This window comes from Staurois parvus, unplaced genomic scaffold (assembly GCF_062004578.1).
Source record: "Staurois parvus isolate SC_StPar_1 unplaced genomic scaffold, SC_StPar_1.0 ptg001618l, whole genome shotgun sequence".
NCBI lineage: Eukaryota > Metazoa > Chordata > Amphibia > Anura > Ranidae > Staurois > Staurois parvus.
Genome location: NW_028319414.1, coordinates 58,657 through 86,569, shown reverse-complemented (window position 1 = coordinate 86,569; position 27,913 = coordinate 58,657). Strand labels below are relative to the sequence as shown.

Below are 27,913 nucleotides of genomic sequence, written 5' to 3'. Positions count from 1 at the left end.
TCCGGGGATCTCTGCTTCCTCTCCGGGGCCCCGGCGGGGTTCTGCAGCGCTCTCCAATCATTGAAAGTTCTCTATTTCATCATGGAATCCCTTGTTCTTGTTGCTGAGAGAAGTGCGGAGAGTAACATCTGGGTGACTTCCTCGGGAAGTTATCTGTTCCAGTTTCTGGAGGATTTTTTGTTTCTTGGAGGAATGAAAAAAAAATAACAACAAAAAAGATACAAAAATAACAACAAAAAGATACAAAAACAACAACAAAAAAGATACAGAAAAAACAACAACAAAAGATACAAAAATAACAACAACAAGATACAAAAATAACAAAAAAGATGCAAAAAAACAAACAAAAAAGATACAAAAACAACAAAAAGATACAGAAAAAAAAACCACAAAAAAGATACAAAAACAACAACAAAACAGATACAGAATAACAACAAAAAGATACAGAAATGACAACAAAAAGAAACTTAAATGAAAACAAAAAGATACATAAATAACAACGATACAAAAATAACAACAAATAAGATACAGAAAAAAGATACAAAAAAGATGAAAAAAAAAAAAAAAAAAAACAACAAAAAGATACAGAAAAAAAACAACAAAAAAGATACAAAAATAACAACAAAAAGATACCAAAATAACAGCAAAAAAGATACAGAAATGACAATAAAAAGATACAGAAATGACAACAAAAAGATAGAGAAATGACAACAAAAAGATGCAAAAATAACAACAAATAAGATACAGAAAAAAGATACAAAAACATCAACATGGAGAGTTTCCAGACTGATCAGCGGTGATGTTGTGTCTTTCAGATGAGCGGAGGGACAGTGAGGGAGACCAGCCTCGTCCAACAGACCTGTGCTCTGCTGCGGAAGAATCTTCTGGTACAATGGAGGCGGCTGGGACATGTAGTGCTGGTAGGTATATTGTGAGCGGGGGCAATCCTGTGGGTGTTGGTCAGAAGTGGTGCCAGGACAAGGTAATCTAGCACCCAGGGTGAAGATGCCAAACTGCGGGCCCTGGGCCCCTCCCCCCAAATGTATGAGCATTATGTGTCAGCAAAAAATCAACTCCATTCCCCCTCGAAATATTCGAGCGCTAATCTTCACACTTACTCCCTACGGATCAATTCCATATGCAAGCAAACATTCTCCCCAAAACAAATATTTCCCCTATTCCAGTACAAAATCTCCTTTACCCAAATGGTCTCTCTTCCCAAATCCCCCCTCCTAGCACAAATCCTCCACCCCTCAAATATCCCCCCGAGCATAAATCCTCTCCCCTCCTCTGACTCCCCATCTACCTGCACAAATCTCCCACAAATCCCCCCTCCTAGCACAAATCCTCCACCCCTCAAATATCCCCCCGAGCATAAATCCTCTCCCCTCCTCTGACTCCCCATCTACCTGCACAAATCTCCCACAAATCACCCCTCCTAGCACAAATCCTCCACCCCTCAAATATCCCCCTGAGCATAAATCCTCTCCCCTCCTCCGAATCCCCCTCTCCCAGCACAAATCTCCCACAAATCCCCCCTCCTAGCACTAATCGCCCCCCAAATTTCCCCATCTAGCACAAATCCTCCCCCCAAAGCCCTCTTTCTGACAGAAATCCACCCTCCTAGTACAAATCCAAATCAGCCTTTCTACTAGCACAACCCCCCAGATCCCCTCACTGCACCCAGGCTAGCCTGAAGGTGCACACTCTCAGGAGTAAATTGAGGGTATGTACATCCACATTGGAGGAGGGGTTTAGGAATTACAGCTCTTATGAGTAGCCACCACCCACCAGCCCCCTTTTTCAGGGGACCAAAAATAATTTTACAATTAAATATAATCATAAATAAAATGTAAATTTGTAATATTTTGTTGAGAATCCTTTACTGGCAATGACTGCCTGAAGTCTGGAACCCATGGACATGACCAAAGACTGGGTTTCCTCCTTCCTGATGCTTTGCCTGAGGTCTGGAACCCATGGACATTACCAAAGACTGGGTTTCCTTCTTTCTGATGCTTTGCCGGAAGTCTGTGTCAGGATCCGGGTGTTCTGCGGCATCGCGTCGGGCGGCGCATGCGCAGAACACCCACTCTCTCTACCCGGCGGGCGGTAGGACCTGGCCGCGCATGGCAGCGGCGGGGTTCGCGCATGCGCACTCGGGATCACGGACGCGCGCCTGGCACCAATGACAGCGGGAGGCGGGCTATTTAAACGCAGGAACAGGTATGTTAGTTGCCGTTTGGTCTTGTATCCTGTGTCCTGTATCCTGTTCCTGTGTTGCTGTATACTCCGTTGCCGACCTCTGCTTGTTCCTGATCCTGCTCTCTCCTGTTTGACCCCTGGCTTGCCTGACTACTCTTCTGTCTGATCCCTGGTACTGTATTTGCCCGCATCCTGCTGAACCTGGCTTGTGACCTGACCATTCTTAGCTCGCTCCTCTGTACCTCGCTGCCCGCATAATACCGACCGGCCTGTCTGACCACGCATACCGTATCCATCCATCCATCCATCCATCCGGTTTGGGTCAGACCTGTGTATCTGTCTGCCTCTTCCAAATAGATTCCGTTCCTGCACTCCCCTGTCAGTATTCTCTACCACCGCAGGACGCACTCGGGGGTCGCGACCTGGTTTCAGTCTGCACCAAGTCCATCCCCACCATCAGGGGCCCTGGTGAATAGCAGGCTGGGACTTAGACCCCGCGCCCTGGGAGCGTCCGTGCGGTGGGCTGCTAGAGACTCTGCCAGGCGGCTTAACAGTACCAAACGGCCAAAAAGATGACGGAACCTGGAAGAGGACCTTCCCCCCTGGAAAATATGTGCCAGCATCTGGCGGCTCTTACTCAGGCGGTAAGGGCGCTGGAGGAGGGCTATAATCACCTGGATGGTTGGATCCAGAACCCCTGGATACGCCGGAACCAATGCAAGTTGGGCTAGCTCATCCCTCCCTAACACCTGAAGAGCGTCAAAGACGCCGCCGCAACAACCTGTGCCTCTACTGTGGGGAAGCTGGCCACATGGTACGTTCCTGTCCGGTGAAGGCTGGTAAGTGCACTTCTGTTTACTCTGCCACACCTACCACAGCCAGTCACAATGTCAATTATTTAGCGGTACCCATTTCATTCCAGCTCCCCGGAAGGGTCGTGACGGCAACAGCGATCATTGACTCCGGGGCCTGTAGCTGTTTTGTGGATCTGGACTTCGCGGCTCGATTCCAGATTCCCTTACAGGTTAAAGAATGTGGGTTTAATATTTTTCTAGCCGATGGATCTCGGATCAAGTCTGGGGTGGTGGATAGGGGGACCCCGCCTCTCTGTGTGACTGTATCCGAGACTCACCGGGAATTCCTGTGTTTGAATGCTATCTCCTCCCCTCTGTTTCCAATTATTCTGGGGCTTCCGTGGCTGCGGGCCCACGACCCCCAGATTAATTGGAAAGCCGGTACCCTCCGGTTCGGCTCTCCATACTGCCAAGAGCATTGTTGTCCACATGAGCCGGAGGCCCCACGCACACTATTCTGCGTAGATACTGACATAGAGCTGACACAACTCGTCCCTTCAGTTTACCATCAATACCTTGACGTATTTAGTAAGCGGGGAGCTGACAATCTTCCTCCGCATAGGGCCTACGACTGTCCAATCGATCTGCTCCCGGGATCTGAGGTACCCTTCGGGCGGATCTTTCCTCTGTCAGAAAAAGAACTAGGGGTACTAAAGGAATATATTGAGGAAAATCTTCAGAAGGGGTTCATACGCCCCTCCACATCCCCGGCCGGGGCGGGTATCTTCTTTGTTGAGAAGAAGGATAAATCCTTAAGGCCCTGTGTGGACTATAGGGAGCTTAACAAGATCACGGTAAAGAACCGTTACCCACTTCCTTTAGTACCAGAACTGTTTCAGCGACTCAGGACTGCATCTGTTTTTATGAAGTTGGATTTGAGGGGGGCTTACAATCTGGTCCGTATTCGGGAGGGAGATGAGTGGAAGACTGCCTTCCGTACTAGGTTCGGGCACTTTGAGTACCTGGTAATGCCCTTCGGTCTGTGTAATGCCCCCGCCACCTTCCAGCACTTCATTAACGATGTGTTCAGGGACTTCTTGGATATTTTCGTGGTCATCTATCTTGATGATATCTTAATTTTTTCTGCATCTCTGGAGGAGCATAGGGGTCACGTCAGGGTAGTGCTGGAAAGGCTCCGTTTGCATGGGTTATACGCAAAGGCAGATAAATGCAGTTTTGAGCAGCACAGTATCCCCTTCTTAGGCTTAATTATTTCTACTACTGGAATAGCGATGGATCCACAGAAGATCTCCGCAGTTCTGGAATGGCTGGTGCCGTTAGATAAAAAAGGGGTTCAGCGGTTCATTGGCTTTGCTAATTTTTACCGGAAATTCATTAGGAACTTTTCAGGCCTAGTATCCCCCATCACGCAACTTACCAAGCAGGGAGTGCGTTTCAAGTGGACATCTGAGGCGCAGGAAGCCTTTGAGTCCCTAAAGAGGTTATTCACCGAGGCCCCAGTACTGAGCCATCCTGACTCTTCATTACCCTACACCTTGGAGGTGGATGCTTCCGAAAACGCGGTTGGGGCTGTGCTTTCCCAAAGGAAGGGCATCAAGGAACTGATGCATCCCGTGGCATTTTTCTCCAGGAAACTATCTTCGGCCGAGAAGAACTATGACATAGGGGACCGAGAACTCCTGGCCATCAAGGCAGCATTGGAGGAGTGGAGGTACTTGCTGGAAGGAGCCGTGCACCCGATATTAATTTTTACGGATCACAAGAACCTTGAATATTTAAGAACGGCGAAGCGCTTGAGACCAAGACAGGCTAGGTGGGCACTTTTTTTCTCTCGGTTTGTGTTTCATATCACTTATAGGCCTGGATCAAAGAACACGAAACCAGATGCTCTTTCGCGGATGTTCGAAGACCCAAAGGAGGCCCACAAACCCGACACCATCCTGTCGTCTGGTAATTTTTTGGCATTACAGACTGAGCTACGTTCCCAACTACAGGCAGCATCCATAGGGGCTCCAAATGTTCCAGGGGTGCCACTACAGAATAGAGATGGATTATGGTGGAAAGGAGAACGAATCTTGGTACCTGACGAATCTCGCACCACGGTCTTGGGCCATTGCCATGACCATCCCCTGGCTGGGCACTTCGGGGCCCGGAAGACGTTGGAACTTCTACAACGTATGTTCTGGTGGCCCAGCATGTCCAAAGATTGCGAGGCTTACGTAAAGACCTGCGCGGTCTGTCAAAGGAATAAGCCTTCCAGGAACAAGGCTTGGGGGCTCCTGCGACCCTTACCCATACCTAACAGACCGTGGGAAATGATTTCGATGGATTTCATTGTGGAACTTCCTCCATCTCAAGACCATACCGCCATTTTCGTGATTGTGGACTGCCTATCCAAGATGGCCCACTTCTTGCCTCTCAAAAATACACCATCCGCTGCGGAGACGGCGCAAATCTTTGTGAGAGAGGTGGTGAGACTCCATGGAATTCCTAAGGATATAGTTTCGGATAGGGGTGCCCAGTTCACCTCCAAATTTTGGAAAGCACTATGCGAGACGTTGGAAATCAAGTTATCTCTCTCCTCGGCATATCACCCACAGACCAATGGACAGACCGAACGTACAAACCAGACCTTGGAACAATATCTCCGATGTTACACATCATTTCTCCAGGACGATTGGCTAACTCTTTTACCACTGGCCGAATTTGCTTACAACAATGCTAGCCACTCGACTACTCAGCAATCCCCATTTTTTGCCAATTACGGCTTCCACCCGACCTTTTTACCTGACACAATTCCTGAAAGTTCGGTGCCAGCTACACAGGACATGTTGCACTTCCTTTCTGCAAACAATAAGATCTTACAAGAAGCGATCCTGAAGGCCCAGGAGGGCAGTAAGAAAGCCTTTGACAAAAGGAGAAGAGGGGAGCTTATGTTACACCCAGGGGACAAGGTCTGGTTGGCCACAACAAACCTTAAGATGATATGTCCATCGCGGAAATTGGGACCGAGATTTATGGGCCCATTCCAGGTAAAGTGGAAGGTTAACGAAGTGGCGTACGAGCTCGTACTCCCGGAATCCTTTAGAATACACCCGGTATTTCATGTATCGCTGTTGAAACCCGCGGCACCGGACCCATTCCCGAACCGGAGATCTAGGCCTCCTGACGCCATAAACGTTGATGGGGAGGAGGAGTTCGAAATTGAGACTATTCTAGACTGTAGGAAGAGGGGGGGTCAGACTCAGTTTCTCATTAAGTGGAAAGGGTATGGTCCAGAGGAGAACTCATGGGAACCCTCCCAGAACATTCATGCCTCTAGATTGATTCGGGATTTTTTTGACAACCACCCACGCAAGAGAGAACTGTTGGGCATCCGGCGGCTGCCCGTAGGGGGGGGCAATGTCAGGATCCGGGTGTTCTGCGGCATCGCGTCGGGCGGCGCATGCACAGAACACCCACTCTCTCTACCCGGCGGGCGGTAGGACCTGGCCGCGCATGGCAGCGGCGGGGTTCGCGCATGCGCACTCGGGATCACGGACGCGCGCCTGGCACCAATGACAGCGGGAGGCGGGCTATTTAAACGCAGGAACAGGTATGTTAGTTGCCGTTTGGTCTTGTATCCTGTGTCGTGTATCCTGTTCCTGTGTTGCTGTATACTCCGTTGCCGACCTCTGCTTGTTCCTGATCCTGCTCTCTCCTGTTTGACCCCTGGCTTGCCTGACTACTCTTCTGTCTGATCCCTGGTACTGTATTTGCCCGCATCCTGCTGAACCTGGCTTGTGACCTGACCATTCTTAGCTCGCTCCTCTGTACCTCGCTGCCCGCATAATACCGACCGGCCTGTCTGACCACGCATACCGTATCCATCCATCCATCCATCCGGTTTGGGTCAGACCTGTGTATCTGTCTGCCTCTTCCAAATAGATTCCGTTCCTGCACTCCCCTGTCAGTATTCTCTACCACCGCAGGACGCACTCGGGGGTCGCGACCTGGTTTCAGTCTGCACCAAGTCCATCCCCACCATCAGGGGCCCTGGTGAATAGCAGGCTGGGACTTAGACCCCGCGCCCTGGGAGCGTCCGTGCGGTGGGCTGCTAGAGACTCTGCCAGGCGGCTTAACAGTCTGGAACCCATGGACATTACCAAAGACTGGGTTTTTCCTCCTTTCTGATGCTTTGCCAGGTTCTAACTGCAGCTGTCTTCAGTTGTTCTTTGTTTGTGGGTCTTTCTGCCTTTAGTTTTGTCTTCAGCAAGTGAAATGCATGCTCAGTTGGGTTGAGATCAGGTGATTGACTCGGCCATTGAAGAATATTCCACTTCTTTTCCTTCAAAAGCTCCTGGGTTGCTTTTACAGTGTGTTTTGGATCATTGTCCATCTGTACTGTAAAGCTCCTTACAATCACCTTTGCTGCATTTGGCTGAATCTGGGCTGACAGTATATCTGTAAACACGGCAGAATTCATCCGGCTGCTTCTGTCTTCTGTCACATCATCAATAACCACCAATGACCCAGTGCCACTGGAAGCCATGCATGCCCATGCATCACACTGCCTCCACCCATGCCATCACACTGCCTCCGCCCATGTCATCACACTGCCTCCGCCCATGTCATCACACTGCCTCCGCCCATGTCATCACACTGCCTCCGCCCAAGCCATCACACTGACTTCGCCCATGTCATCACACTGCCTCCGCCCATGTCATCACACTGCCTCCGCCCATGCATCACACTGCCTCCGCCCATGCCATCACACTGCCTCCGCCCATGTCATCACACTGCCTCCGCTCATGTCATCACACTGCCTCCGCCCATGCCATCACACTGCCTCCGCCCATGTCATCACACTGCCTCCGCCCTTGTCATCACACTGCCTCCGCCCATGCCATCACACTGCCTCCGCCCATGCCATCACACTGCCTCCGCCCATGCCATCACACTGCCTCCGCTCATGTCATCACACTGCCTCCGCCCATGCCATCACACTGCCTCCGCCCATGCCATCACACTGCCTCCGCTCATGTCATCACACTGCCTCCGCCCATGCCATCACACTGCCTCCGCCCATGCCTTCACCCCACCTCCACCCATGCCATCACACTGCCTCCACCTTGTTTTTCAGATGACGTTGTTTGCTTTGGATCATGAGCTGTTCCAAGCCTTCTCCACACTTTTTTCTTCCTGTCATTCTGGTACAGATTCATCCTAATTTCATCCGTCCAAAGAATGCTTTTCCAGAACTGGTCCAGGTTGTTTAGATGTTTTTGCCAAAGTCTAATCTGGCTTTTCTATTCGTCAGGCTTATGAATGATTTGCACCTTGTGGTGAACCCTCTGTATTTGCTCTCGTGAAGTCTAATCTTGATTGGAGAGTGTCCTTCACTTGTCTGGATGTTGTGAATGGGTTTTTCTTTACCATAGAGAGGATCCTGCAATCATCCACCACTGTTGTCTTCCATGGACGTCCATGCCTTGTCATGTTGCTGAGCTCACCAGTGCGTTCTTCTTTCCTCAGAATGTACTAAACTTGATTTGGCCGCTCCTAATGTTGCTGTGATCTCTCTGATGGATTGGTTTAGTTTTTGAAGCCTTACAATGGCCTGTTTCACTTGCATGGACAGCTCCTTTGAATGCATGATGGAGGTTCACAGCAATAGGTTCCAAATACAAATCCCTCACTTAGAATCAACTCCAGACCTTTCACCTGCTTAATTGATGAAGAAGTAACGAAGGAGTAGCCCACACCTGGCCATGAAAAAGCTTTTGATTCAATTGTCCAATTACTTTTGCTCCCTTGAAAAAGGAAGGGTGGCTACTCTTAAGAGCTGTAATTCCTAAACCCTTTCTCCAATTTGGATGTACATACCCTCAAATTAAACCTGAGAGTGCGCACTGTCCACCCATATCCATAATAGAACTATAGCCTGAATGTTTTGGTAAATACCTGAAAAAAAACTAATACATATGGACCTAACTGTGTGTGTATATATATATATATATAATTTTTTTTTTCCCTAAGTAATTTTTCAGCAAAAAAATCCTGATTTTTACATGTAGGAAAGGAGTATCAGAATAGACCTGGCCTGGTCAAGCGGTTAAAGACATTAAAGTGCAGCTCCAGCCAAACCTTTATTTTATGGTACTTCCAGTAGAATCTATAAGATAACACTTCCGTCAAATCTTTTTTTTTTTTTGCTGTTTATGTCCATAGTAATAATGAGTATTCCCTTTACTTCCTGTCTCAGTGACAACAAGGCAAGAGATGACAGGAAGATGCAGAGAGCAACAATGCCTGACAAAGATTCTGCTTGATATCATTATGGTATGGTTGATGTCCTTGTCCCTCGCCACTTCCCACTCATGTGACACCCTAGAACAATTGTTCTAGTGAGAAACACTTTTTGCCCACCGATTCTACAGTTTGATGTTCTTCATGGTCCAAATCCTTTGTTTAAATCTCTTCCCATGTAATAAAAGGATTTTAATCCATACAGTCATTGGTTTAATACAAACAGCCCTGATGAATGGTGTAATGTTCCTAAACAGGTTGAAGGTCCACCTCTACCATAAACACGTCAGTGATTGAAAACCATCTGCTGGCTTTTTACTTTTGGGGTTTTAAGATGAGCTCAAAAAAAGCCAACAGAGGTTCCATCCCCATCACCTGTTCCATCCCCATCAGCTGTCCCATCCCCATCAGCTGTTCTATCCCCATCAGCTGTTCCATCCCCATCAGCTGTTCCATCCCCATCCGCTGTTCCATCCCCATCCGCTGTTCCATCCCCATCACCTATTCCATCCCCATCACCTGTTTGTGCAAAACTAAATAAAACAGTTTGTTTGGATTTCAGCTTTAATGATCCAGAGCGCCAGCCCCATGTCCTCCAAGAGTATGGATTTCTCCAGTAAAGAGCCCCTTTGTCTAACCCCAGCCTTTCTCAACCTTTCAACAGGGAGGAACCCTTAAAGTAACTTTCTGGTCTCAGGGACCCCCTGCTAATGATGACCATATCTACAACTCATGAGACATTAGTGGATGGGAAGAATGCTCTCTACACCTGTGGCCATTGGGATGAATTACCCCCTTACAGATAACTAAAAAGATCATTGGTGTCAGTAGGAACTTATGTAAGGGCAGAAGTTGCTCATTGCTCAAAGGACCCTTAGAAAACTTTGGAGGAGGAATCCTGGTTGAGAAACCTTGGTCTAATGCAAGCCATAGATGGGGAGAAAAAAAGAAAAATCGGTCTTTCAATCGGCCAACGTTACCAGGAAAAAAATCGGCCGATTTTCATCCCGTCTACAGCCGGCAAAAAGTATCTCTGCAGAGAGCTCCGCTATTTCTTTGACAGTTCTTTGACATTTATAGCGGCTGCAACATTGTATCTATTTGTATCCATTTCAGATACAGATGTTTTTATTCTGAAACAAATAGATACAATGTTGCAGCTGCTATAAATGTCAAAGAACTGTCAAAGAAATAGCGGAGCTCTCTGCAGAGACACTTCCGGACTGGAACTCTTCTTCTTCATCCTCTTCTTCTTCATCCTCTACTTCTTCTTCTTCTTCATCCTCTTCTTCTTCTTCTATTTCATCCTCTTCCTCTTCTTCATCCTCTTCTTCTTCATCATCCTCTTCTTCTTCTTCTTCATCATCCTCTTCTTCTTCTTCATCCTCCTCTTCTTCTTCTTCATCCTCTTCTTCATCCTCTTCTTCTTCTTCATCCTCTTCTTCTTCTTCTTCTCCTTCTTCCTCTTCTTCTTCATCCTCTTCTTCTTCATCATCCTCTTCTTCTTCTTCTTCTTCATCCTCTTCTTTTTCTTCTTCATCCTCTTCTTCTTCATCATCCTCTTCTTCTTCTTCATCTTCTTCATCGTCTTCTTCTTCATCTTCATCCTCTTCATCTTCTTCTTCTTCATCCTCTTCTTCATCTTCTTCATCCTCTTCTTCATCCTCTTCTTCTTCATCCTCTTCTTCTTCTTCATCCTCTTCTTCTTCTTCATCCTTGTCTTCTTCCTCTTCTTTTTGTCTTCCTCTTGCAGGTCACGGCTCATGCGCAGATTTTTTATCGGTAAAAAGATCAGCCGATTTGCCCATCATTGCTGCGAAAATCGGCCGATTGGCAAAACTTTACCGATAAAAAAATCTGCCAAAATACCGAAAAACGGCCGACCTATTAACCCACTAACGATCCGAAATTCGGTCGATTTTATTTTCAGCCGAAAAATCGGCCAATTTTCGACCCATCTATGGCCTGCATAACCCATCATTTCCTGTAGTGGAGGAGAGGTCATGAAATATCTAGCTCTATGAACTGTCTGCGGTGTCAAAGTGCACTCCTAACTGGTGATGGTGGTGACACCATGTTTGGTTTTGCAGGATTGGCTCCAGCATTTGGCATTGATCTTCGTGCTGTTTTTAACGCTGCATTTTAGAAACAGATCAAGGCCGAGTGCATACTCACCGGCCGAGGTCCTGGGGCGTCTGGATGAATTCAGGGACCGCAGTTTTACAGTTGGCTACATCCCTACAACCCCGGCCATCAGGGACATAATGCAGAGGGTCAACAGAAGCACCATCATCCCAGGTAAGATCAGCTGGAAGCCAAGCATGGTGCTCCTCTCCAGTGAATGAGGAGTGTATGGGGGTCACCAGAGGGCCTGACTGCTTTGTTAAATGTTTTAGCTCCCATTTAAGTGTTATGTGTATGAAGTTGGGGTACCCCGAGAATTACCCCCCCCCCCCCCACTAATAAACGAATGGAAATAACAAAAGTCCTGATTTCTCCTTCCAGGAATATCGGTTCAGGAATTTCAAAATGCTTCTGACCTTCTGGATGCAGTTGATTGGAAAATGCCCGCTGGTGTGGAATTTGTGAATGAGTTTACATATTATATCAGATATTATCTGCACACCATCTACAGCCCCAATGACTACCTGGCTTATAGAAGTAAGAGGGCATGTGATGGTCAGTGGGAAGAATGTCCCTTACATTGGTGGTCAGTGGGAAGAATGTCCCTTACATTGGGGATCAGTGGGACGAATAGTCCTTACATTGGTGGTCAGTGGGAAGAATGTCCCTTACATTGGTGGTCAGTGGGAAGAATGTCCCTTACATTGGTGATCAGTGGGAAGAATGTCCCTTACATTGGTGGTCAGTGGGAAGAATGTCCCTTACATTGGTGGTCAGTGGGAAGAATGTCCCTTACATGGGAGGTCAATGGGAAGAATGTCCCTTACATTGGTGGTCAGTGTGAAGAATGTCCCTCACATTGGAGGTCAGTGGGAAGAATGTCCCTTACATTGGGGGTCAGTGGGAAGAATATCCCTTACATTGGTGATCAGTGGGAAGAATGTCCCTTACATTGGTGGTCAGTGGGAAGAATGTCCCTTACATTGGTGATCAGTGGGAAGAATGTCCCTTACATTGGGGGTCAGTGGGAAGAATGTCCCTTACATTGGTAGTCAGTGGGAAGAACGTCCCTTACATTGGGGGTCAGTGGGAAGAATGTCCCTTACATTGGTGATCAGTGGGAAGAATGTCCCTTACATTGGTGATCAGTGGGAAGAAAGTCCCTTACATTGGGGGTCAGTGGAAGAATGTCCCTTACATTGGTGATCAGTGGGAAGAATGTCCCTTACATTGGTGGTCAGTGGGAAGAATGTCCCTTACATTGGGGGTCAGTGGAAGAATGTCCCTTACATTGGGGGTCAGTGGGAAGAATGTCCCTTACATTGGTGGTCAGTGGGAAGAATGTCCCTTACATTGGAGGTCAGTGGGAAGAATGTCCCTTACATTGGGGATCAGTGGGAAGAATGTCCCTTACATTGGGGGTCAGTGGGAAGAATGTCCCTTACATTGGGGGGTCAGTGGGAAGAATGTCCCTTACATTGGTGATCAGTGGGAAGAATGTCCCTTACATTGGTGATCAGTGAGAAGAATGTCCCTTACATTGGTGGTCAGTGGGAAGAATGTCCCTTACATTGGGGGTCAGTGGGAAGAATGTCCCTTACATTGGGGGTCAGTGGGAAGAATGTCCCTTACATTGGGGGTCAGTGGGAAGAATGTTCCTTACATTGGGGGTCAGTGGGAAGAATGTCCCTTACATTGGGGGTCAGTGGGAAGAATGTCCCTTACATTGGAGGTCAGGGGGAAGAATGGCCCTTACATTGGTGATCAGTGAGAAGAATGTCCCTTACATTGGGGTCAGTGGGAAGAATGTCCCTTACATTGGGGGTCAGTGGGAAGAATGTCCCTTACATTGGGGTCAGTGTGAAGAATGTACCTTACATTGGGGGTCAGTGGGAAGAATGTCCCTTACATTGGTTATCAGTGGGAAGAATGTCCCTTACATTGGTGATCAGTGGGAAGAATGTCCCTTACATTGGGGGGTAAGTGGGAAGAATGTCCCTTACATTGGTGGTCAGTGGGAAGAATGTCCCTTACATTGGTGGTCAGTGGGAAGAATGTCCCTTACATTGGGGGTCAGTGGGAAGAATGTCCCTTACATTGGTGATCAGTGGGAAGAATGTCCCTTACATTGGGGGTCAGTGAGAAGAATGTCCCTTACATTGGTGGTCAGTGGGAAGAATGTCCCTTACATTGGGGGTCAGTGGGAAGAATGTCCCTTACATTGGTGATCAGTGGGAAGAATGTCCCTTACATTGGGGGTCAGTGGGAAGAATGTCCCTTACATTGGTGGTCAGTGGGAAGAATGTCCCTTACATTGGGGGTCAGTGGGAAGAATGTCCCTTACATTGGTGATCAGTGGGAAGAATGTCCCTTACATTGGGGGTCAGTGGGAAGAATGTCCCTTACATTGGTGGTCAGTGGGAAGAATGTCCCTTACATTGGGGATCAGTGGGAAGAATGTCCCTTACATTGGGGGTCAGTGAGAAGAATGTCCCTTACATTGGGGATCAGTGAGAAGAATGTCCCTTACATTGGGGGTCAGTGGGAAGAATGTCCCTTACATTGGGGGTCAGTGGGAAGAATGTTCCTTACAATGGGGGTCAGTGGGAAGAATGTCCCTTACATTGGGGGTCAGTGGGAAGAATGTCCCTTACATTGGGGGTCAGTGGGAAGAATGTCCCTTACATTGGGGGTCAGTGGGAAGAATGTCCTTTACATTGGGGGTCAGTGGGAAGAATGTTCCTTACAATGGGGGTCAGTGGGAAGAATGTCCCTTACATTGGTTGTCAGTGGGAAGAATGTCCCTTACATTGGGGGTCAGTGGGAAGAATGTCCCTTACATTGGTGATCAGTGGGAAGAATGTCCCTTACATTGGTGGTCAGTGGGAAGAATGTCCCTTACATTGGGGGTCAGCGGGAAGAATGTCCCTTACATTGGTGATCAGTGGGAAGAATGTCCCTTACATTGGGGGTCAGTGGGAAGAATGTCCCTTACATTGGGGGTCAGTGGGAAGAATGTCCCTTACATTGGTGATCAGTGGGAAGAATGTCCCTTACATTGGGGGTCAGTGGGAAGAATGTCCCTTACATTGGTGATCAGTGGGAAGAATGTCCCTTACATTGGGGGTCAGTGGGAAGAATGTCCCTTACATTGGGGGTCAGCGAGAAGGGCACTGCCCTTGCAGACATCTTAAATGTTTCATTTAAGATTGCTGTAGGAAAGTCCTGGATTATTTCTTGGATACACAGAATATAACTGGGTATAACATTTATAGGGAAAGTTCATCCAGGGAATATCCGATTGCCTCTCGGGGGATCAGGAAGGAATTTTTCCTCTGCAGGAGCAGATTGGGTCGTGCTTTGCTGGGTTTTTTTGCCTTCCTCTGGATCAACTGTGGGTGTCGGATTATAACTTTTTTTTTATTTTTATGGTTTAACTGGATGGACTTTTGTCTTTTTTCAGACTAACTATGTAATTAGGTAACTATGTTTCTTTGCCATCAACATAGTTGCATAAAAAAGCACTGCTGGTTATAATATTTAACTATTTTTGTTGTTGCTCCCCCTGTGTGTTCCTCCAGGTTGTAAAAGTTCAAGATATGACTGCGACCCCCTGAAGTACTGGAAAGAGGGGTTCATCTCTCTACAGGCCAGCATTGACTCTGCCATAGTAGAGGTGAGCAGACAGCCATTACTGCCCCGTCACCACTCATTATATAGACCGCTGTCTGACCAATGGGGCGAGAAAGATCCTGGGGGGGGGCATTGAATAAAAAATAAACTCCCTCCAGCCGATGGTTGAGAGAAGGGGGTTTTGTTACCCATTGTATCCCTCGGGATCTTACCGATTCTATTTGTTCAGAATTCTCTTTCATCTGCATTTCCAAGCCCTGACGAAGGGGGAGGATTGGATGTCCCTGAAACGCGTTGACTTCATAGTGAGAATGACTTCTAATGAAAACCCGTTATGGACTTTATACAACTGGATTGGCACTTTCCTCTTCAGAAGGTTTCTATTGCTCCCTGCGTCCCTGGAGATGCAGCCAATCTAATTTGCAGAGCTATTCATCCGTGTACATTCAACCTGGAGAGGAAATAGCCTAATGACATTTAATTTTTCCCCCATTCACACAGAATAAATGTACTATTCACAGGGTGAATAGCTCAGCAAATTTTTTTAAATAAATACACTTCTACGTCTCCAGATATTTGTCACCAGGAGAAAAATTGAAAGGAAATTTGTCCAATGAGAATAATTGTTCTAGTGACAAATGTGTAAAACAAGGGTCTCCAAACTGCAGCCCTTTGCTTGCTTTTATCCAGCCCTTGGGCCATAATTCCAATGGAGCACTTACCCCCCACATTGACACCAATGGGACACTATTCCCCCTAATGACACCAATGATGGGGCACTATTCCCCCTAATGACACCAATGATGGGGCACTATTCCTCCCACTGGCACCAATGATGGGGCACTATTCCTCCCACTGGCACCAATGATGGGGCACTATTCGTCCCACAGACACCAATGATGGGGCACTATTCGTCCCACTGACACTAATGATGGAGCACTATTCCTCCCACTGACACCAATGATGGGGCGCTATTCCTCCACTGATACCAATGATGGGACACTATTCCTCCCACTGACACCAATGATGGGGCACTATTCCTCCCACTGACACCAATGATGGGGCACTATTCCTCCCACTGACACCAATGATGGAGCACTATTTCTCCCACTGACACCAATGATGGGGCACTATTCCTCCCACTGACACCAATGATGGGGCACTATTCCTCCACTGATACCAATGATGGGACACTATTTCTCCCACTGATACCAATGATGGGGCACTATTCCTCCCACTGACACCAATGATGGGGCACTATTCCTCCCACTGATACCAGTGATGGGACACTATTCCTCCCACTGACACCAATGATGGGGCGCTATTCCTCCCACTGATACCAATATTGGGACACTATTCCTCCCACTGACACCAATGATGGGGCACTATTCCTCCCACTGACACGATGATGGGGCACTATTTCTCCCACTGACACCAATGATGGGGCACTATTCCTTCCACTGACACCAATGATGGGGCACTATTCCTCCCACTGACACCAATGATGGGGCACTATTCCTCCCACTGACACGATGATGGGGCACTATTTCTCCCACTGACACCAATGATGGGGCACTATTCCTTCCACTGACACAAATGATGGGGCACTGATCCTGCCACTGACACCAATGATGGGGCACTATTCTTCCCACTGACACCAATGATGGGGCACTTATCCTCCCACTGACACCAATTAAGGGGCACCATGCTTCCCACTGACACCAAAGAGGAGACATTGTTTACTGACACTAATACATATTCTACTCTCATTGGTCTAAAAGATTGGACGTTCCTTTTTTCAGGAAGTTTTCCACTTTCCAAAATAGATGATACAAGATTGATATTTTATGTTTCTCTTACTCCCTTTACTACCTTTCTTTAAACTCTAACAGAAAAACAATATAATAAAAACATAACAATTCTCCAACTTAAAAAAAAAATGTATAAAAAACAATATTTTTCAGAGGAACACCAAGCAGTCGCTATGGGATGATATGGCGGCCACAGTGGTGGTGAAGATGAGAGCGTTGAAGTACACAGATAGGACGATCCTGGACATGGGCATCTACATCTATGCATTGAGCATGTGCTTCGTCTCGTTGTCCTATCTCATGACGCTGCAGATCACCCGGGAGAGGAGGAAAACCAGAGAGCTGATGAGGATGATGGGGCTGAAGGATCTGGCGTTTTGGTGAGTGATGTTGGTCAACCCATAATGAATAGCTTCTTGGCAGGGATCCTTGACATGAGATAAAGAGCTCAGGGAGGGTGCCAACAGCGCAGGAGATGGGGAAGTGACACAGTGGTGGCCACAGGGGGGGTCACAAGCATGCCTGCTTTTCTGTTGACAGGTAAAATGGTCCTCATTGGTTGGAATTTTCCAGTCTTAGACGATCTCCAGTATGGTGTCACCATCTTGTATTTCAGGTTGTCTTGGGTATTGCTGTACACCATCAGTGCCATCATCATCGCCACCCTCATGGCTTTGGTCGCCACCACTTATGCATATGTGGAAAGTTCCTTTGGCGTTATTTTTCTGCTCTTCTGCCTCTACGGCGTAGCAACGGTAGGTCTGGATGATGTGTTTTGGCAAATGAACTGCACGGGATTCCTTCATCCACATTCAAGAAGGTGCAAACCCAATCAATAACATGTTAATATCTTTTCAAAAGTCATTTTCAAAATCCTGCCAAGAAGATCCTTGTTCAGGCAATTCCGGCTATGGGGTGACAACACCCTGTCTCAGTCTCCCAATTGTCTTCCTATGTTGTCACAAGGGATTCCAATGGCCACTTCAACACACATTATACTGGCATGGTCTAGTGTTTTCACCACACTGAGAAATGTCATGCCGTCATCCCTGGAGTGAACAGGAAGTGATTGAGGTCTCCAGGGCTGGGATGGAACAAAGTATGACAACGGGGTTTGAGAAATGACAGTTGCTTATGATACACAGTACACAGAGAAAATTCCAGCTCATCCAGTTTACCTCACAAGAGATCCTCACCATTTGTGGGGCTTTATAGAAAGGAGGCTTATGGAGGTAGTGTTCCTCTTCAGCTCCTTTCTGTGAACTGAATCCAACCTCATGGACTAATCTTTTACCCCTTCCCCCCCCCCCCCAGGTCTGCTTTAACTGCATGCTGAGCGCCCTCCTTAGGAAGCTCCGCCTGGCAGCGATTCTGGGATTTTTCAGCACTCTCTTCCTTGCTGCGCTGGGCCTCCTACCGCTGGTGAACGCCATGCCCAGATCTCTGGAGGTCTTTCTGAGCATCTTCCACCCCTTCTCCTTCGCCGTCGGGATGGTGGAGGTAATCATTTATTATTAGGAGCTGTTTTTGAAGCTTGCACAGGGAGGAGGACTATTGCCCCACCCCCTACAGGTGCCAATCACCAAACACCAATGCAGTCATGTGACAGGAAGAGGATGTAAGTGATATGCTCATGTATACCTGGACACAGTGCTGGGACAAGGTCACCTAGAGCCCAAGGCAAACATACCAAACTGCACCCCCCTCCCCCCAAGATATATGGGCATTATGTGTCAGCAAAACTCCCAACTCCCAAAAAATCAAGCACTAATTTGCATGCTTAACCTCTTGGTATAAATTCTCCCAGTACAAATCCGCCTCCCTGCTGAAATACCCCTTCCAACACAAATTTATGCCTCCCCATCCCCCCTCCAAGCTTAAATCCTCTCTTTCCCCAAATCTCCCCAAGTACAAATACCCCCTCCCCAACAAACAAAATCCCCCACCCCCAAGTACAAATCCTCTACCACCAAATTCCCCCTCCGGGCAGAGATCCCATGTCTCCCTTCCAAGTCATCCCCCCTCCCTGCACAAATCTCCCACCCCAAATTCTCCCTCCTAGCACAAATCCTCTCCTCTCACCAAATTTCTCATTCTAGCACAAATCCCTTTCCTCCTCTACCATATCACCTCATCTAGCAAAAAAAACCCAAAATTTCTCCCTCTAGAATAATTCTTATCCTCTATTGCCACCAAATTCCCCCTTCCAACACAAATCTCCCCCCAATCTCCTCACAGCGCCCCCTCCCAACCTCACATGATCCCAAAGTGCCCAGGGCAGCCGCCCCTCCTGCCCACCCCTTGTCCCGACCCTGCTTGGATGTACTGATCTTCAGCTGAATGGAACCATGGAGGAGTGAAGGAATGGTTCTTCGGGGGCGGGCATTAATGCGATCCTGTTGTCCTGCACTGCATGGAAAAGGCAACAGTTTGGTTTAAATACACTTCAAAAAACAACTGTGATGTTTGGGATGAACTCTTGTATTGTTGACAGGAGATGTGTCCATTAATTATGGCTTCTCTGTGTTTTTAGAGCATGCACATGGAAAACGACCTTCAGGGGGCCTTCTTCTCGGACATCGGTGGTGACTCCTCCCACATACTCTCCAGCGCCATCTACCTGACTCTAGACTCGGTGCTTTATATTATCCTCACTCTCTACTTTGACAAGATTATTCCAGGTGATGACAAATGGCTGATACTTAGACAGGCCATATATGATGCAGTTTTCTTACCTGCACCCATGGGTTACAGGAAAGAAAATCGCTTGATTTCCCCATCAACACAATTGGTGTTGATGGGGAAATCCCACCCATGGAGCTGTTCTGTTCTCCTAGCAGGGTGGTGGGATCTTGCCTGTCCAATGTGGGTGTACAGTACAAAATATCAAGGGGACAGAGGATGGGAGGTCAGGGGTCACTGCTGGCAGGACAGGGGTCACTGCTGACAGGACAGAGGACAGGGGTCACTACTGGCAGGGCAGAGGACAGGGGTCACTACTGGCAGGGCAGAGGACAGGGTTCACTACTGGCAGGACAGAGGACAGGGGTCACTACTGGCAGGGCAGAGGACAGGGGCACAGCTCCTTCTTCCATCACTGCACTGCACACAGCCTGGGCACCAGCAGAAGAGTTCCGCCTCCCCACACAACGCAGAACTGAGATCAGTAAAGTGTCAGTCAAGGACAAAGGGGTTGGCTTTGAGGGGGGCACAACTAAAATCTGGGGGGCATAGCCCACCCGGCACCTCCCTGCATTCGACCATGGTCTCACATGTGCCAACAGCATCTGTCTCTGAGGGTGGAGTGCAGCCTGGCCAATCTGTGTCCAAAAGAGAGGATTCCTGGAAGGATAGCATGTCCCTACTTGTCTGGAACTTTTCCCTACCACTATTCACTTTTCCAGACAGGCGGGTGACCTGTCCTTACTCTGTCCACTCAGAAACTGTGAGCCAAGCCAGGGAGCCAATCTTTTAAAAAGACTCTGCTTGACCCAAGATGGCTGCCAGAGTCACATGGGGCAGCAGCATCCAACCGGATTGCTCACCCAGTGACCCAAGAAAACATAGAGGACGATGTTCCTCTTGACTTCCTCTGCCTCTGCAAGGCCATTGTGGCTGAGCGCCACCTGCAGTGGAAAAAAAGACTGCACCTGCCCACAGGTCTAAAAGCCTCTTCATAAGCAACTCTATAACAGTCTTTATTTTGTCCTCATGGCCTTGATCAGATTTCTCTTCTCTGAATCCAGATAAACACGGGGTTAGACACGAGCCACTGTTCTGCCTGAGACCTTCATTCTGGTCAAAGAAGAAGAAGATGACTCCCGTACCACTAGGAGAAGGAGAGCGCCTAGAGGAGGATTTGGGGGACTACGTTGAACAAGTTCCAATTGAGTTACTGGGAAAAGAAGCGATCAGGTACTAGAGACTCCATTTCTGTCCATTATAGAAGACACACACAGTATTCAGCTTAAATTAAAGAGAGCCCAAAGCCCATTGATGCAGACCCCAAATATTACATAATATATATTATATTTCACAATGATCCAGGATCAAGACATATTAAGTGGGTTTGAATTGCCATGGAAGCCATGGAAGCATCCATTTTTGCCCATTATATATATAGCACAGACTGGGATTTGTGCTTTGCAATGGTTAACAATGGCTGTGCCTTGTGGATTCTTGTCCCACAGCAAGTATATGGGACAGGAGCTTCTTAGCTGAAAATGCCTTCTTGCCGTCTGTAATAACATGAAACAGTCACAGTGCTGCTGATGACCAGAGACCTGTGATTTAGCCTTTGCAAGCTGCTATATTTCATTCATGATATATAAAAGGTCCTTTGTCACCCCAAAAATGTGACTTGGCCATGCTGTTCACGTTGAGCTGTCTTTCCCAAGCCTTTTACCCCAGAGGAACCCTTGAAATGATGTTTTTAGCTCTCAGAAAACCCCTGCTAAATGTAATTATTTGGAGGTCACTGGAAAGAATGCCCAACAGTGGTGGTCAGGATGCCAACAAACAGCTGAAAAAGATCATTGATGCCATGGTTCTGGCTTTGCTGAGTGGTGTTGGCCCTGGAACTATGCAGGCATTAGATGGGAGGTCAACCAGCCACAGCTCCAGGAAGCCCTAGAAACCTCTGGAGGAACCCTGGTTTAGATTAGTTGATATAAATTAGGATTTTTAGTATCAGATCACAGAACATGTCCTAGGTCTTTTTTATGTACCGTAATTTCCTTTAAATCATCATCCTGTCCCTTCATACAGGATAAGTAATGTCAAGAAAATGTACAGCGGCAAGGACGAGAAGACAGAGGCGCTACGAGGTGATCCAATTCCTACAATGTTCCCTTCTCTTGTCTGTATTACTTTCTATAGAATGGATACATATGAGGATCTGTGTTCCACAATCCCGGGAGGAAAATTTTCCTCATCCTATTGACATCCGCTGTGTAGCTGAATGCTTCCTATTATACACTTCCCACCATTGAAGTCCATGGAAAAGCTGTCTGTCCTTCTGAGGAATTAATATGTAGAAGACAGGGGGCCATACAAATTTTACACATTGTGAATATAATGTACGTCGTAATTAAAAAGATTAAGCAGTCTATTAAAAAAATGCTGGATAAGCATTCTGTCAGCGGTCACAAATAATCCCCATATTTTGCCAGATATGTTTATTCTTATTATTGCCAGCTCTATCTAGTGGCTGTGAATAACTGGTTGCTAAGGAGCGGGCAGCTGCTGCATCCATAACAACCATGACTGGTGGGATTCCCTACTGACAGCAGAATGTAAACAAAAAAATTGAAAGCAATAAAAAAAACTAAAAAAAAACAGCATGGGGGTCTCCCCAATCCGTATCAGGCCCTTTGGGTCTGGTATGAATTTTAAAGTGAACCCCACCAAGAAGAAGTATGGTCCCCACCAAAAGGATGCATGCAGCCCAGCAGGCAAAGAAACCATACCAGTCCACATGCTCTTAACATGGGGGGTTTCCAAACCAAAGCGCCATGCTCCCAAGTTGATAAGGACAAGAGTCTTCTCCCTACAACACTGGCCCGGTGGTTGTTGAGGTGTGGGTGGTGACTGATTGGAATCTGGAAGTTCCCTTCAACAAGGGGTCACCCAGGTCCCTCCCCCCTCCCAAGTAAATGAGTAGGGGGAACATACTCCCCCGACTTATTCACCAAAAAAAGTACAAAGTAAAAAAAACAAAACACAAAGACAGTTTTTGACATCATCAATCAGGATGAACACCGGCCGCTGACCCATCCGAATATGAATTTTAACGAGAACCCCACACCAAAATAATAAAAAAAAAGATGTAGGGTCCCCACCAAAAGGGTGCATACCAGATCCTTATCCATACATATAGCCTGGCAGGCCAGGAAACCATTCCAGTCTATATGCTCTCAATATGGGAGTTTTGGGGGGGTTCCTCCGCCCCAAAGCACCTTGTTCCCAAGTTGATAAGGACAAGGGCCTCCTCCCTACAACACTGGCCCGGTGGTTGCTGAGGTATGGGCGGTGAGTGATTGGAATCTGGAAGTTCCCTTTAACAAGGGGTCACCCAGGTCCCTCCCCCCCAACTAAATGAGCAGGGGGAGCATAGTCCCCCTTCATATTTACCAAAAAAAAGTGCAAAGTAAAAAAAAAAAAGACACAAAGACAGTTTTTGACAAGTCCTTTATTCAACTCCCCCCCCCGAAGTAGATCCAACATCAGTCACGATGAACACCAGCCACTGACCTGTATGAAAAAAAACCCTGACCTACACCGACACTTGGCTCCCACCCATGAAGGCACCACAGCCTATCCATTGCTAAACAAACTAAGGGGTGGGGCCACCCAATGGCATTACCAGATGATCCCCCACCCCCTAATATCATAATCAACCTAGCATGACATCTTAAGGGGTGGGACCACCCAGTGACGTCATCAAGTGGCCCTGCCTCTATGTTTAGTGGCGATAGGTGTAGAGCTGTGATTGGAGCCCAATGTCGTATTCCACAATCTTTGTCTGTGATGGAAGTGCAATCCTCCTATATCATGTAGCCATATATTAATCACTGAAGTGTTTTACCCCCCCCCCCCCCCCCCAGGTCTGAATCTGGACGTCTATGAGGGACAGATCACAGCGTTACTTGGTCACAGTGGAGCTGGAAAAACCACCTTACTGAATATACTCAGCGGGATGTGCGGAGCCACTAGCGGTGAGATTTTCCTTGTGTTGTATGCTTTAGCTGTCTATATAAAATATAAAAGGCGTCACCTCACAGTGTGCGTCCAGTGCGGCACCGCAGGTGATTGCTGCATAGGGGTTTCATGCAAGCAGCCGCCACTGCTTTCAACGGGGCTGCCTCCTGCAGCTAATCATCTTGACTTCCTGCTGGGGTTCTTGTATGTAAAGGCTGAACATTAAAAAAGCTGCCCCAAGTCTATTACAGCTTTGCCAGCTTTACTTTTATAGAGCTTCAATGAGCCCTACATCTCAGAACACGGTGCTAATACCACATATGGAAACTACACAGAAGTGGACACCATTTTACTGCCGAACAGAATGAGCGATGGTGTCATTATCTTGCCGTGCATTATGGGTCCATGACTTCCTATCTGCTGATAGGACCATAACCAACCCCTGTAATACAGATGAAGGCTCAAATATACATTTTGGATGGAGATGACCTTTAACATCATTTCTTCCTCATTGTAGGATCCGCCAACATCTATGGCCATCCTCTATCAGACCTCAGTCTACGTCAGGAGCTCCGGAGAAAGATTGGCTTTTGTCCGCAGTTCGATGTCAACTTTGAGCTTCTGACGCTGAAGGAGAACTTGGAGGTTTTTGCTCAGATTAAAGGAGTTCCTAGAAGTAAAGTGAAATCCGAGGTACAAACCCATGTGGATATGCAGATAGACATCAACAAGAGACATCCTAAAATGGAAGGTTTGGATTCTTGCTGACAGGATTTATTTTATAGGTAGAAAAGGTCCTTTGTGACCTGGACATAGAGAACATTCAAGACCTGAGAGCCAATAAACTGAGTGGAGGTCAGAGGAGGAAGCTGACCCTGGCGATTGCACTATTAGGAGACCCCGAGGTAATCTTCTCAGGAAATATTTTTTGGTTTTCCTTTAAAAAAAAAACTTCCACACACATTGTGAGAACCACCTTAAAGCCGAGTTCCAGTGAAAATACAAAACGAAAAACGTCAGCAGCTACAAAAACTGCAGCTGCGATCTTTTAAAAAATGGACACTCACCTGTCCCTCAATCTCGCTGTGTCCTCCCAGTATCACTGGCTGCCCTGTGTTCCCTGCGCTGGCATCTTCAGTGTGGGCACCCGGCTGTGACAGCTTGTGGCTTCACAGCCGGGTGCCCAGTGCACATGTGCGAGAAGCACTGCACTTTGTGAATGGTCCCGTAGTCTTCTGGGGTCTGTCATGTGTCCCAGAAGACTATTGGGAGGGATGGGGGGCAACTTCAGCTACTGATCGCTTAGGCGATAGAAGTGGAAGCGGGTACCTGTCAATTTCGGGTACCTGCTCCCCACCCTGCTCCTCAAAGGTTCCAATCCTTAACAGGGAGCGGGGGACCAGTCCTTAAAGCGGAACTTCCCCTTTTGGGTGGAGCTCTGCTTTAAATAATAGGGCTTTAAGGACACTAGCTTAAAGTGGTTGTAATGCTCTGAAATGAAAAATGAACAAAGCATATACCTTTATAGTGTGTACCTGCCACTGTACAAAGCACTAAGTGTAATTTCTGTCTCCTCACTCATTCCTCTGCTGCATGAGTCAGTTCTGACAGTCTATGCCAACACCAGACAATCCCAAGACATGGCCTCGCCCCCCCCCCCCCTCCAGCACACAGCAGGTTATTGACAACCTCAGCTGTGCATGTTTCCCTTTGGGATTGTGGTGAGGGGGGGGTGTCCATTCCCTCAATTCAGGTCTCAGATTACACTCAGCTTCCTGCTCTGTGCTGTGCTATGTGTGACATTAGATTCCCGCCCCCTGCCTTCTGCAGCTCAAAAATTCTTTATAAAATGTGCTTTAGGAGGCTGTAGAGGAGAAAAGACTGCAGATTAAGAGGTACAACTTATAAAGGAGGGTTTGTTTAACATCTGTGTACCACCTGAGGCCAGGTCAGGTGCTTATTTTTAAAGGATAAGTTCACCTTTGGGAACATGTTACATGTTTCATCAGTTTTTGGGTGGAACGTGTAACTTGTTCCCACCACTGCCTGATTCCCCCGCCTCTCTTTGACAACCCATCACTAGCTGTCACCTTTCTGAAAAGAGCGCGGCCGTGCGGGGCTCCGTCCACACAGCCGTGTCATTCATTCACAGAGTTCTGTGAATGAAAGGTTTGCAAGTCCCAACAGCCCTTGGGGATGTCGGCTTGTAGTTCTCAATGAACTGCCACAGTGTTGTTGTAGTCCATTGAGTCTTCCTGACAGACTGCATCTGCCATGGTGCAGGTCCACTGAGTCTTCCTGACAGACTGTACCTGCTTGCTCGTACTGGATGTGCGGGGACACAGATACACTGACAGTTTGCAGGAGTCCTGCATGGCACCAGCAATCTGCTGCAAAAAATGGGCATTTATTATCCTTTAAGGATTTTTCTTGCTCACCTTTATTAAAGAAAAGCTCAAGTTCAACACAAGGGTTACCCACACAGGGGGTTTTAGTACCGCCAAAGAAATACACATTCTTACTCCTGGGTTGAGATCTCCTCTGTCTGTGGGGGTGGACCCCTGAACCATAGTCACAACTCTAACAGTCGCCCTCCACACACCTGGGCTGCTGGTGGACCCATGTTGGAGCTTCATCCCTTCCAAGTTGCTACGAAGCCTTCGGGCCCCAGGACGCAAACCAAGTTTTACCAATCTCTGAAGAAACATAACATCCAGTGTCCCTTGAATGACATAAACACCTCGAGCCCCTTGATCTGTCTGGATGAGAACCATGGGAGATTAAAAAAAACCTTTTTAACACTGTGGCAGGACACAGCACTGTTACAACATGTATTTATTAAAAAAAAAGTTTCATAGCTTTTCATCCAGTGAGCCAGCTGGTACAATTGTTCTATGCAGATGGCACAAATTTCCGATGTTCTCCTATTATTTCCTCTACAGGTCAAATGTTATTCATTCTTAAACAATAGAGAGGTTAGGGAAAACACAGCATTATAGCCACTATATGGAGGTTTGAATCTTAGAACTGAATATGATCCTCAGCCCCACCTAGTGACCATAAAGCATTGTTCCAAAACTACTCTGTTTTTTGATGAATTAAAAAGTTTAAAGCTATATAGGTAACAGAAGAATATTCGATTTTGCTTGAACAATTGTACCAACAGTTTCGCTACATGAACAGATATGCAAACTTTTTTTTTTTATAAATAGCATATCTAACATCTTACAGTTTATGGATCCTCATTTCTCTAGAATTCTGGATCACGTAGATGAGTAGTAAAATGAAAAAAAAATATATGAAGTGAACATAACTTATGGCTTTGACTGAAGCTCTCCGTGTATTGGTGTTATACAGCACAAATTTTCCCCAATATCCCTTCTATTTTTAAAACTGCCCCTCCTTTTAGATACTTTTGCTGGATGAACCAACGGCTGGCCTTGACCCGTTCTCCAGGCACCGTGTATGGTCTGTTCTCAAGGAGCGCAAAGTTGGTCACGTCACCTTATTCAGCACGCAGTTCATGGACGAAGCTGACATCCTTGCGGGTGCGGTGCTCTAAGGTTTTGGTCTCCACTTTTGTGTTGTAATTTAAACCCTTAGGACCTCCAAGAAACTTTCCTTTCAAAAATGTAAGGAAGTCTATTCTTGTCCCTTTTCATAGCCCAAATATTTCGAAGCCAGTCAGCATGGTTGTATCTGCTGTAAATGCTCACATTTTTCCTTTAACTGTGTGGCCTTAGCCATCAGTTGTCTAGGGCTATAGCAAAGGATGGCTTTTAAAAGACAAATCTCTGTAATCAGATGCATCCATTTTAGTTTATCCCAACTCTCAGACCTGCTTGTCACAGCATTCAAAATGTTTTAACTTGTTGGAAATTCTTATCCATGTCTGACCCTTATCTTCTAATTTGTTTCCAGACCGCAAGGCTGTGCTCTCCAAAGGGATGCTGAAATGTGTTGGTAGCTCTTTTTTCCTAAAGAGAAAATGGGGCATTGGATATCACTTGAGGTGAGCATGGATACCCGAACCTGCATGTAAGCCTTTGAGACTTGCAGAAGATGTAGTTGGTGCGCCAAGTATAGCATTCACCAAACAACTTCTCCAACATCTAGACTGTGGGGCAAACCATAAGGGTCTCATACCTGAACCTTCAAGAAGAGTTAGGATTCACCAAACAACTCCTGTAACGTCTAGATTATGGTGCCAGCAAAGAAACCCCCTACTTGACCATTAAGCAAGGGTTGGGATTCACCAAACAACTCTGTTAACATCTGGCCTGTGTTGCAAACACAAAGGGCCTTATACCTGAGCCTTCAAGAATGATTATGATTCACCAA

The 27,913-nt window shown here is 47.0% G+C and overlaps 1 protein-coding gene across 3 annotated transcripts in view; it reads left to right on the top strand.

Annotated features, from left to right (window-relative positions):
* Positions 1-27,913, top strand: part of LOC149435055 (ABC-type organic anion transporter ABCA8-like) — a 67,943-nt gene that overhangs the window by 2,836 nt on the left and 37,194 nt on the right. Inside the window, exons 2-16 of one of the 3 annotated variants that reach the window (XM_089663054.1) lie at positions 816-920; positions 11,396-11,603; positions 11,811-11,966; positions 15,011-15,105; positions 17,027-17,253; positions 17,490-17,628; positions 18,188-18,373; positions 19,407-19,554; positions 20,620-20,788; positions 21,641-21,699; positions 23,479-23,589; positions 24,090-24,265; positions 24,358-24,477; positions 26,982-27,120; positions 27,494-27,584. In XM_089663054.1, coding sequence (XP_089519180.1) covers positions 816-920; positions 11,396-11,603; positions 11,811-11,966; positions 15,011-15,105; positions 17,027-17,253; positions 17,490-17,628; positions 18,188-18,373; positions 19,407-19,554; positions 20,620-20,788; positions 21,641-21,699; positions 23,479-23,589; positions 24,090-24,265; positions 24,358-24,477; positions 26,982-27,120; positions 27,494-27,584 — 2,129 coding nt within the window. Of the gene's footprint in view, positions 1-815; positions 921-11,395; positions 11,604-11,810; positions 11,967-15,010; positions 15,106-17,026; positions 17,254-17,489; positions 17,629-18,187; positions 18,374-19,406; positions 19,555-20,619; positions 20,789-21,640; positions 21,700-23,478; positions 23,590-24,089; positions 24,266-24,357; positions 24,478-26,981; positions 27,121-27,493; positions 27,585-27,913 lie in introns of those variants that run through there. The other 2 variants (XM_089663055.1, XM_089663056.1) reach the window with 2 other exon arrangements.